The 11,566-nt window shown below is 38.3% G+C and overlaps 1 protein-coding gene across 1 annotated transcript; it reads left to right on the plus strand.

Annotated features, from left to right (window-relative positions):
- The first annotated feature begins 983 nt into the window (after positions 1–983).
- On the plus strand, positions 984–10,628 carry thbs1b (thrombospondin 1b). Its single transcript, XM_058378886.1, has 23 exons — positions 984–1,136; positions 1,245–1,328; positions 1,544–2,103; positions 2,200–2,275; positions 2,629–2,715; positions 2,841–2,950; positions 3,090–3,215; positions 3,515–3,611; positions 4,406–4,579; positions 4,679–4,855; positions 4,964–5,137; positions 5,226–5,353; positions 5,442–5,594; positions 5,677–5,895; positions 5,984–6,091; positions 6,323–6,482; positions 6,572–6,690; positions 7,283–7,517; positions 7,634–7,861; positions 7,945–8,216; positions 8,309–8,406; positions 8,541–8,680; positions 8,781–10,628. The coding sequence occupies exons 2-23, from the start codon at positions 1,265–1,267 to the stop codon at positions 8,786–8,788; spliced, it is 3,513 nt and encodes a 1,170-aa protein (XP_058234869.1). The 5' UTR covers positions 984–1,136; positions 1,245–1,264; the 3' UTR covers positions 8,789–10,628.
- Positions 10,629–11,566: the final 938 nt, after the last annotated feature.

Below are 11,566 nucleotides of genomic sequence, written 5' to 3' on the forward strand. Positions count from 1 at the left end.
AATCACTATTACACAATAGCTTGAGATGACTATGAATTTATTAGGCCTTTCATTTAGAATTCATGAAATGACCCTTATCCTTACCGGTCTGAAATGAAGAATGATGTACCAGTGATCTTGGGATAAAAAGTTTTCACTGATAAATAAACTGATAAAGTTTTCCTCAGACTGTGCACCCAGGCTGTTAATTACACATGATCATGTAAAATTTAACTGTTGCTCTCTCTCTCTCTCTCTCTCTCTCTCTCTCTCTCTCTCTATATATATATATATATATATATATATGTGTGTGTGTGTGTGTGTGTGTGTGTTACATGATGTTGTTTCATTGATAATTGATGTCAAGCTTGTTTAATGCAAACTAAATTGTACTAAATTACTATTTTTATCTCAGTAAACGAAATGAGCTTCTCATTATAATGAGACTGTATATTTTCAACACTTTTATAAAAAGGTTTGATCCAGCATCCTAATGGTTTATTTGGTTCGTGCTTTGAACCCTTCAATTTCCAATGTAGAACCATATGAGAGCAAGGTTTTCTCTTAGGAATAAATTTACAAGTGTAATCCCGTTTGAAAGCTAGAGTTCTAAGCACACAAATAATAGAATTATATAAGCCTTTTAAGAAATATTAGATTTTAATATAGATGTAAATTTTCCTAGAATATAGCAAGATGATCTCAGAAGGGCCTCTAGCGGAGAGATGTGGGTTCTGTCCCAAAACTGCGTACTGTTAATTGGTTGTCGATAATACGCCACCTATAAGATAACCTGCGGCAAATGACAGCGTCCTTCAATTCAGTAGCCTAAGACAGTTTGAGGTATTGGACTTAGCCGTTTGTTTCCGTTGTGGGTTTGCAGGAATGTGGCGCGTCTCTCCTTTCCCCTGAGCGCGTTCCAGACGGCGCTGCGCTCTGTGAGGTAAGCGGACCTCCGAGCCTCTGATTGGAAGAGACGCGCTCGCAGGAATGTCATGAAACTATTTAAATAGCACTTTGTCCTCTCCGGCAATACAGTTTGAGCAGTTTAACACGAGGGAAAGTGGACGGGAATCCAGCATATTTGAAACTCGAATAATCGGAATTACCAGGGTTGTTGGACTATACTTATTTATTATTATTTGACAAGAAAACAGGTACGATTTACCGTTGCTTGGGCACATTTTGTAAGAATTGCTTACCAGAGATACCAAGAAAATATATATTTCAATGATTTACCTTAAGTTTATAAATGCTCTCCACAGGAACTAGAAGAGGTTCTGCAATGAAGTTAACAGGGATATTTTTATTAGTGATGCTTTGGAGCTGCGAAGGCGCAAGGGTGGCAGGTGAGTTATCAAAAACATCGCTGAAGATAAATAACTAACAGCAAAAAAAAACCCATAGTCATTACTGAGGGGAATTTAGGGACGGAAACATAGCAGACTTACCCACAAATTTTAATAATAATAATAATAATAATAATAATAATAATAATAATAATGATGATGCTGAGATGCAAAATGCAATCACTCATCGTCTGCTCTTTAATTGTTCCATTTAGAAAGCAGAGACGACAACAGCGTGTACGATCTGTTTGAGCTCGTTCAAGTGCCTAAGAAGAACCATGGGGTCATGCTCGTGAAAGGCGACGACCCCTACAGTCCCGCCTACAAGATCCTGAACCCGAACCTGATTCCGCCGGTGCCCGAAAACGATTTCCGTGACCTGGTGGACTCGGTGCAGGCGGAGCGCGGCTTCCTGTTCCTGGTCAACTTCAAGCAGGCGCGGCGCACCAGGGGCTCCCTGTTCACCGTGGAGAAGCGCGATGGCTCCGGCACCCTGTTCGAGGTGGTCTCTAATGGCAAAGCCAACACGCTGGACATCGTGTTCACCACGGAAAACAAGCAGCAAGTGGTGTCCATCGAGGAAGCCGAACTGGCCACGGGTACCTGGAAGAACATTACACTGTTCGTGCAGGAGGACAGGGTGGACTTCTATGTCGGATGTGAGGAGATAAACAGCGCGGAGCTGGACGCGTCCATCCACAACGTGCTCACTCCGGAGACGCCAAGCGTCGCCAACCTGAGGATCGGCAAGGGAGCCGTTAATGACAGATTCATGGTAATGATCATGACCACACGAGTTATTTTGAAGAGTTATGCGAAATCTATTCACCTGCTTGCTTACTTACATATGTCCTTCCTTGCTTTTTTTCAGGGCGTGCTCCAAAACGTTCGATTCGTGTTTGGGACCACACTGGAAGCAATACTGAGAAATAAAGGATGTCAGAACTGTAAGTTTATAGTTATGTCTGCAGAACTCAACCAAGCCTTAATGCGCGCCTTTTATTGCAAAACTGTCTCAAGGGCAAGTGCATGTCATACTCCAAAACAACGCAAACTTCCCATGTACCACAGAATGATCAGAATTTAGACTACATTTGGAACAAAAAGCCATACTCGTGTGTATCTTAAAGTAAATATGTATATTACTTCTGGAGCTTTTATTGATGCTTAGAGTTAAACTGTAAATTGGCTTTCTTTTTTTGAAGTGGAGTATACTACATTCTGTGAGCAATGGTTGTGCTATGGCTTGATTCCTGCATACATGTGCAACTAAATGAACTGAAATATTACTGTGTTCCAGCCGTTTCTGAGGTTATAACTCTGCATAATGCGGTTAATGGATCCCGACCAGCTATCAGGACTGATTATACTGGCCACAAAACAAAAGGTAAATAAATTTGAAATAACACCTGTGCAGAGTAGTAAAAAGAATATTCAAACAGGTCTTTAAGCATGTAAATCTACAATGCTTTCAAAGCCCTTGGCTGTAACTGTACATTTCACTGATAACAGATTTGCAAATGATTTGTGGATATACCTGCGACGACTTGACCAGCATGTTTAAAGAACTAAAGACCCTCGGTGTAATGGTGAAAGATCTGACCGACAAGCTCCGCAAAGTGGTAAGAAAGCCTTTTTTTTAAAAGCAGTTTAGACACAAGTGTAAAATAATTATAATTATTGATCTCTTTATCTTATTATCACATTCTAGAGTGAGATGTACTCAGTAAGATGACAGAGTGATTCTACTTTATTTCCTAGACAAATGAAAACAATTTGCTTGGTGGAAACTTGGGAATCCATGCTGGTGTCTGTCTCCACAATGGCATAGTGCATAAGAACAAGGAAGAATGGACAGTGGACGGCTGCACTGAATGTACTTGCCAAGTAAGCAGACCTTTTGGTGGATATTCTATTCAGAATTAAAAGAGGCCTACCCTATGAAAAATACCCATAAAATGAAAAAATTCATTGCACAGTCTATACAATCCTATAGCAAGGAACCCCACACAGAGATATATGGTTATTTTGAGACTTTAACAATGCCATATTGCATTACATTAACATTTTGTAGTTCTCAACTTTGTCAAAATCTAATTTGCATATGTTCACTCTAAATAGTGTCATTTACTCTGACTCAGCATCTCAAATGGCTTTAGTTAACAAACCATGTATGGTAATCACAGAACTCAGCGACAGTGTGCCGTAAGATTTCCTGTCCCCTGCTTCCTTGTGCCAATGCAACTGTTCCTGATGGTGAATGCTGCCCCCGATGTGGAACTCGTAAGCACACTTCAAATTTTTTTTACAGATCTAGTAAATAAATCTTACTTATAAATGAAATATTTTCAACTGAAATGTGTTTGAAGAATTTGGAAGAATTAAACACATACTTTTTTTTGTATTTTTTGTAGGCAGTGGTGAGGAAGGATATATATATATATATATATATATATATATATATATATATATATATATATATATATATATATATATATATATATATCCTATATATATAATCATGTGTCATATTCACATGTATTATAGGAAGGATATATATATATATATATATATATATATATATATATATATATATATATATATATATATATATATATATATATATATATATATCCTTCCTATAATACATGTGAATATGACACATGATTATGTTAGATGTAATCATAATTTTTTCTTACTAGCTATTCTGTGTCCCTAAATGTTCAAATTCCCATAAAAGGGGTATAGAAAACCAAGGGATGGGCACACATGCCTATAATAAATGTCTGTAAAAACCACATTCATCCCAATTTTAGCAGATCTTAATGCTGACAATTATATGTATAAATTTCATTAACCATCTTGGAAGAAAATTTAAAGATATTTCCTTTATGTAACTACCTTTTGCCTGACAGAACAGGAGTGTGCTTCATGCCAGCATTCCCAGGACAAGTCTGTCTTGAGAAGCCTAGGCTGAATTGAGTCCATTAGAGACCTCCATTAAAAAGGTTTTCTCCCCTTTAGTGCTTTAGAAAGGAGGAATAGCTCTATTGTTTCCCTTTCCTCTCCCTCAACAGCCAGTGACTCTGCTGAGGATGGCTGGTCCCCCTGGTCTGAATGGACTCATTGTTCTGTGTCCTGTGGAAGGGGCATTCAGCAGCGTGGCCGCTCCTGTGACCGCATCAATAACATCTGCGAGGGCACATCTGTGCAAACGAGAGAATGCTACCTCCAGGAGTGTGACAAGCGCTGTGAGTTGTGTTCCAGCAAAAATAAAGCATTTATTTTGCTGAAAACATAGGAAAGAACTATTCTAACCCTAACTTTTCATGCTCATTTATCATTCATAGTTAAGCAAGATGGCAACTGGAGCCACTGGTCACCATGGTCATCTTGCTCTGTTACCTGTGGATCTGGAGTTATCACACGCATTCGTCTCTGCAACTCTCCTACTCCCCAAATGGGAGGAAAAGAGTGTCAGGGTCAAGGCAGACAGACTGAGAAATGTGAGAAGTCACCATGCCCAAGTAAGTATGCTAAACAAACAGTTTATTTTGTATTTAGTAGTTTTTAGCAACCTAACAGGCAAATAAGGTTTATTACTGCTTGTTTAATGAGCCCATTTATTTGTTTAGTCAATGGAGGTTGGGGGCCTTGGTCACCTTGGGATACCTGTTCAGTAACCTGTGGGGGTGGTGTCCAAAATAGAAAACGTCTTTGTAATAGTCCACCACCCAAGTACGGTGGTAAAGAATGTGTTGGTGATGGAAAGGCAACTCAGCTGTGCAACAAACAAGCTTGTCCTATTGGTGAGTAAATATGCTATTCGCATGCTGATTCACACAGAAGCATCTCTGTTAATGTGATTAAACATCATCTTTAATTCTTATTTCTTAGATGGATGTCTGTCCAATCCCTGCTTTGCTGGAGCGAAGTGTACAAGTTTTCCAGATGGGTCTTGGAAATGTGGAAAATGCCCAGCAGGTTACACTGGCAATGGCATTAACTGCAAAGACATTGATGAGGTGAAAAACTTTTACTTAAGCATAATTTTGTAATGTCAAACAAACAAGGCTTTTTAGAAAAACAACTAATCTTAAACTAATCTAACAGTGCAAGGAAGTTCCTGATGCTTGCTTCGAATTCAATGGAGTCCATAGATGTGAAAATACAGTACCTGGCTACAACTGCCTACCATGTCCTACACGCTACAGTGGTCCGCAGCCATTTGGACGTGGATTGGAGGATGCTGCTGCAAAGAAACAGGTAAGTAGCAAAATCAAGTATATTATATAGTCACAGAAAACATCTGAGCATAGAATGGCTGTTTGACCTGCCGTATTTGTAGGTGTGCACACCTCGTAATCCCTGCCTTGATGGAAGCCATGACTGCAATAAGAATGCCCGCTGCAACTACCTGGGCCATTTCGCAGACCCCATGTTCCGGTGTGAGTGCAAGCCTGGCTATGCTGGTAATGGACACATCTGTGGAGAGGACACAGATCTGGATGGCTGGCCTAATGCTGACCTTGTGTGTGTGGAGAATGCTACCTATCACTGCAAGAAGGTTAGGGAAAACTTCTGGATCATTTGAAAAATGAAAATACAATACCAATGGCCTTTATTGACTATTTTTCACATTCTTATAATTATAGGACAACTGTCCAAACCTTCCAAATTCTGGTCAAGAGGACTATGACAAGGATGGAATTGGTGATGCTTGTGATGACGATGATGATGATGATGGCATTCCTGATGACAGGGTAACATACCTTTTGTTTTATTATTTCAAAGGTTGGCAATGCTTTTTCCAGAGCCAAGCCTCAACCTCCAATAATGTGGTACCACGTAAAACACCCGTTGTGAACCAGTTAATCCAAAATTGCATTTGGTCTTAGTTTTAGATTAAATTTCAGTTTTACAGACCTGCACAGTTATAAAAACCCATTGTCCGCTTAATCATTTTTCCTTTATGTGTATTTCTTTTAAAACAGGACAATTGCCCATTCGTTTTCAATCCCAGACAATATGACTATGATCGGGATGATGTTGGTGACCGCTGTGACAACTGCCCATACAACAGCAACCCTGACCAGACTGACACAGATAACAACGGTGAAGGTGATGCATGTGCCGTGGACATTGATGGAGATGGTACGAAGGTTTCTTGGCCAAGTTAATTTGAATATATCTTTTAACACGTTATAAAATACAGGTTTTATATTGTTGACCTGCATTCTCAGGTATTCTGAATGAACTAGATAACTGCCCTTATCTGTACAATGTGGATCAGAAAGATACTGATATGGATGGGGTTGGTGACCAGTGTGATAACTGCCCCCTAGAACACAATCCTGACCAGGTATGTAACAGAGAGGGCAACTGATGCTGCTTTTCTTCTCTGTAATCCAAAATGATCCATCTGATGTTCATCTTAAACTCACTGGCTTTGTCATATGAAAAGTGTAAGAGGTAGCTGCAAGGCAGCACAGTTGCAAGGCTTTCTCACACTATGTGAGGCTTGAATAGATCCTCTTTACCTTTGGGGCACACAGTACAATAACACAGAATTGAGGCTTTTCAAGAGTAATCAGTAATGCTGAACAAGTCCAAAGGGAATGCAGGGAGGGGGTGGGAAATGATTTTGCTAGTCGGTCTATATATGGCCTGTTGGCATTAAATCCCAGAGGATCACACCTGTGACATGGTTAAACGAGAAGGAGGAATGTATGCCTGTGGAAGAGTATGAGCGTGGAATGTCCAGATACAAGAACTCCAGAGACTGCTGCAGGCCTAGTATGATACAGAATGTGGCTTATCAGATAAAAAAAGCACAGGCAAATCTAATCAGTTTATTGGACTTAGGGATACAAAGGTCTGCATAGACATTATCATAAATCTTGGATACATCAGCCTTTTTAATTTTAACACTTTTTATTGCACTTGATCCACAGCTTGATACAGACTCTGACCTTGTAGGAGATAAGTGTGACAGCAATCAGGACATTGATGAAGATGGTCATCAAAACAACTTGGACAACTGTCCTTATATTCCAAATGCCAACCAAGCTGACCATGACAAAGATGGCAGAGGAGATGCTTGTGATCATGATGATGACAATGATGGCATCCCTGATGAAAAAGATAACTGTAGACTAGTTTCTAACCCAGATCAGCTGGACACTGATGGTTAGTCTTGTGAAATCTAAAGCTGAACTACTGTTGTTGTTCCTAAAATATTTTGCCATCCTATTTGTGAATTTGATTTTTATTTATTTATTTTTTAAATGAACTTCTTTGTCTAGGTGATGGACGTGGTGATGCTTGTAAGGATGACTTTGACCAGGACAATGTTCTAGACATTGACGATGTGTGCCCAGAGAACTTTGACATCAGTGAGACTGACTTCCGCAAGTTCCAGATGGTGCCTCTGGACCCCAAGGGCACTTCCCAAATTGATCCTAACTGGGTAGTTCGTCACCAAGGGAAAGAGTTGGTTCAGACAGTTAACTGTGACCCAGGCATTGCTGTTGGTATGTTACAACCTCTTACCCTTGATACATAAGTATTAATAATTAAGAAATCATCCATGACCAATTTCCTTTGTGTTCTTCAGGATTTGATGAGTTTAACGCAGTGGACTTCAGTGGGACCTTCTTCATCAATACGGAGAGAGATGATGACTATGCAGGATTTGTGTTTGGTTACCAGTCCAGCTCCCGCTTCTATGTGGTGATGTGGAAGCAGATAACTCAGACTTACTGGTCCAGCACACCGACCAAGGCACAGGGTTACTCTGGGCTGTCAATCAAAGTGGTTAACTCAACCACTGGACCAGGTGAACATCTAAGGAATGCCCTTTGGCACACTGGGGATACTCCTGGACAGGTAACCTTAGTCACCAAGGTGCCACAGTGAATATGACTTTAAGGCACTACAGAAGCATGGTTAAATTGTTTTACTGCTTATTTTCACTGTAGGTCCGTACTCTGTGGCATGACCCTAAGAATGTTGGTTGGAAAGACTTTACTGCCTACAGATGGCACCTGACTCACAGACCAAAATCAGGACACATAAGGTATTCTTTAAAGGATTCAAACAATCCTCTCCAAACATTACTTAAAGGGAATTTTTGAATCTTGTAAATGTTTCTGTACAACTATATGCATGTTTATGTGTGCCAACACAAGTTTTTTTCTTTCACAAATGTAGGGTTGTTATGTATGAAGGAAAGAAGATCATGGCAGATTCTGGAAGAATCTATGACAAAACATATGCAGGTGGAAGACTAGGTCTTTTTGTCTTCTCACAAGAGATGGTATACTTCTCAGACCTTAAATATGAATGCAGAGGTATGGACAAATATATTGTTAAAACAACCTTCATTCAGTATTTTCATGTATTATTCATATGTTAGACACTTATTTGCTCTTGTCTACTTTTTCCCCACAGATGCATAATTGCACAGGCAGAAGGTTTTTGGAAGATGGCACCTTTCTGTATAATTACGAATATGTATTCCATGCAAAGTCCAGGGACAGATTTTCCACTACATTTTTTTTTGTGGCATGCACTCTGGTGGGGCAAGAAGTGGATTTATGGTAATCAATGCTGGTTTGGACAGAGCTAATAGAGCTGACTGGGGATTCAGGACCCCTCCACCAAGACCAGGTAGAGCAGAAAAAAGCCCCCAAATGCTTTGCTCGATTGGAAAGACCAATCTCTCTAAATAAACCTCATTCAGATCAGTGCAGGAATTCTTCCCTGCAGATATCCATGCACTTGAGTACCTTCTCTTGCTGCATTAATTTTTATCCCCTCAATAGATGTCAAAAGACTAGACCAATTCTTAGTCTTTAATTCTCTGAAATTTGCCCTAGTATAGTAATTTATTTTCAACATTGAAAAGACTTTAAACAGGGTATGGAGAGTTTATCATGCTAGTAATTAGCAAGACTTTACCAAGTGGATGTAATGGTGTTTATAATGTCTTTAAAAATTAAAAATAAATAAATAAATAACTACACCAAGACCCTTAAATTAAGTTGAACCAAAATAATATAAATCGCATTAAAGGGCCTCAAATAAAATTTTAGTTAATTTTTAAACACCAGTGGATATAAAGAGCTAGGTAAGTTCATAGCCATAGATTTCTCAGGGTGAGACCAGATATTGACCAAACATTTGAACACAGAAGGAGGCTACGTTGAAGAAGGCTTAGATGGAACCAAGTTCAAAAGATATCAATTTTTTAGTAACTTTTTAAAACCAAACCATTAGATTTACAGTGAGAACTGAAAATAAACAACTTTTAAGAAAAGCACTTGCAAAGTATGAGTTGGAGCTGGGATGATGGACCATGGATTCTACATTATTCATTGGTTTCTTAATAGGTAATATTCGTGGTTGTTTGGTGAGGATATTCTAATGTTGTATGAAAAAATTCGAGGTTAACTTATTTATCACTTATAATAGAATAATATATACAAAACAAATTCAAATTTAAAGCAAAAATATTATTTCTAGGACAGAATGCTTCCAAAAATACTGCTGTGTCACTGGTTATGGCTATTTGCCCAACACACTCCATTATGCCTTATCTGACCACATTCATAGATCCCAAAAGGAGAGTTCTTAGAAACATCATTTGACCTGTGTGCCTTTTGCCTTGGAAAGAGAGAGATTAAGGAAAACTTTAATGTACAACACAAAGTACAACTTTTACCTCAACGCAGTCATAAAATTTGATCAAATAAAACCTATTACTACTTTTAATATTTTAAAGAAAGCAACTTGGTCAGCTATTGTTACTGTAGCACAAGCTGTAAATAGTATTACATTCCTCCACAAGAAGAATACAGCCTCTGATTCACTTAATAAACAAAGATAAAAAGTGTTTTGTTTCATTTTTGTTTTTCTATTTTAGTGCTTCCAGTGTCCAGTACTTTTTAAACAGATAAATTATTGTAAATTGTTCGTTGTCTGTAAGACCATGTTTCATATGAGAACGCATGTATGTGTGTGTGTCTGTGTGTGTGTGTGTGTGTGAGTGTAGATAAATGCTATTTAAATAATTTATCATGGAATGCAGCCTCAGGGCAATTCCATCTGTATAAATGGTTTGCACACTGACGTGAGGATGTTCTGTTCTTTATTGTTTTTACATTTTTTTTGTGTAAAATTAGCAATGCTTGTCTGTAAACATTTTTACTTAGGTGTACAATAAAATGCTATTTTTATTCATAACAAATATTTTGGTATGTACTGCAGAAAAATAAATATATTAAAAAAAATGACAAAGTCTGTATTCAGTTACTTCAGCTTTATTTTAATGTAGCTGATAAAAATCAACAACATTCCTCAATTGTGTGAGCACATAGTTACTAGTTTACTGCAGATGCTAATTAATTTATTGTGTTTACTGAATAATATGCTTTAAGATGAATAACTGAATAATATCTCAGGAGTTTAAAAGGTTAAACATTTTTAAAGACATTATAACAGGCTCCAAAAGCAAAACTGGAAAATGCATTGAGCCTCAAGGGCACTAGAGGTTAAGCACTAATGTCTGCCAAGAAGGTCTGGTGCAAAGTGGGTGTTCCACTTCATCTCAAAGGTGTTAAATGGGGGTTGAGGTCAGGGCAATGTGGAGGTTACTAGAACTCTTTCACTTCAGCCTTCAAACCATGTCTACATGTACTTCACTTTGTGCATAGGGGCATTGCCATACAGATTTGGCCCTCTTAGTTCAAGTGGAGAGAAATCTAAATGCTAATTCAAACAAAAACATCCTTAATACATTGTTTCTAGTTTCCAACTTTGTGGCAACAGATTGGGGACATGTGGATGTTTTGGTAAGGTGTCTAAATACTATTTGATTCATCACTCATATCCATTTTAAAAAAATGTAAAAATTGCTTAAAGAGTTTGAGCAGCACATCATTATTTAAGTTACATAACCGTTGCTTTTGGGGAAAGTGTGGAAGATGTGGCCTGATAATAGTCTCTATGAATCCCTTAGTTTTACCCTGTATTTACTCAACACCGGTCCAAAAAATGTACTGTAACTGTAATTTAAAAACTACAAGTCCACAAAAATGCTTGGGTAAATAAATACATTACTGTGAACCCTCTGTGTATGCCTTCCACATTGCCCGGATCATATTAATGATAATGATACAAAGGTCAAAGTCCAACATATGATGAAAAAATTCACTTGTTCAGTTATTTTCGGGATG

This window comes from Hemibagrus wyckioides, linkage group LG25 (assembly GCF_019097595.1).
Source record: "Hemibagrus wyckioides isolate EC202008001 linkage group LG25, SWU_Hwy_1.0, whole genome shotgun sequence".
NCBI classification, from domain to species: Eukaryota; Metazoa; Chordata; class Actinopteri; order Siluriformes; family Bagridae; genus Hemibagrus; species Hemibagrus wyckioides.

Bases quoted from the DNA above. Each gene is read 5' to 3' on its own strand.
- thbs1b (XM_058378886.1), top strand. From the start codon at position 1,265: ATGAAGTTAACAGGGATATTTTTATTAGTGATGCTTTGGAGCTGCGAA. The intron at 2,276-2,628 runs GTAAGTTTATAG...ACTGTGTTCCAG, and splicing joins AAATAAAGGATGTCAGAACT to CCGTTTCTGAGGTTATAACT. The intron at 3,612-4,405 runs GTAAGCACACTT...CTCCCTCAACAG, and splicing joins CTGCCCCCGATGTGGAACTC to CCAGTGACTCTGCTGAGGAT.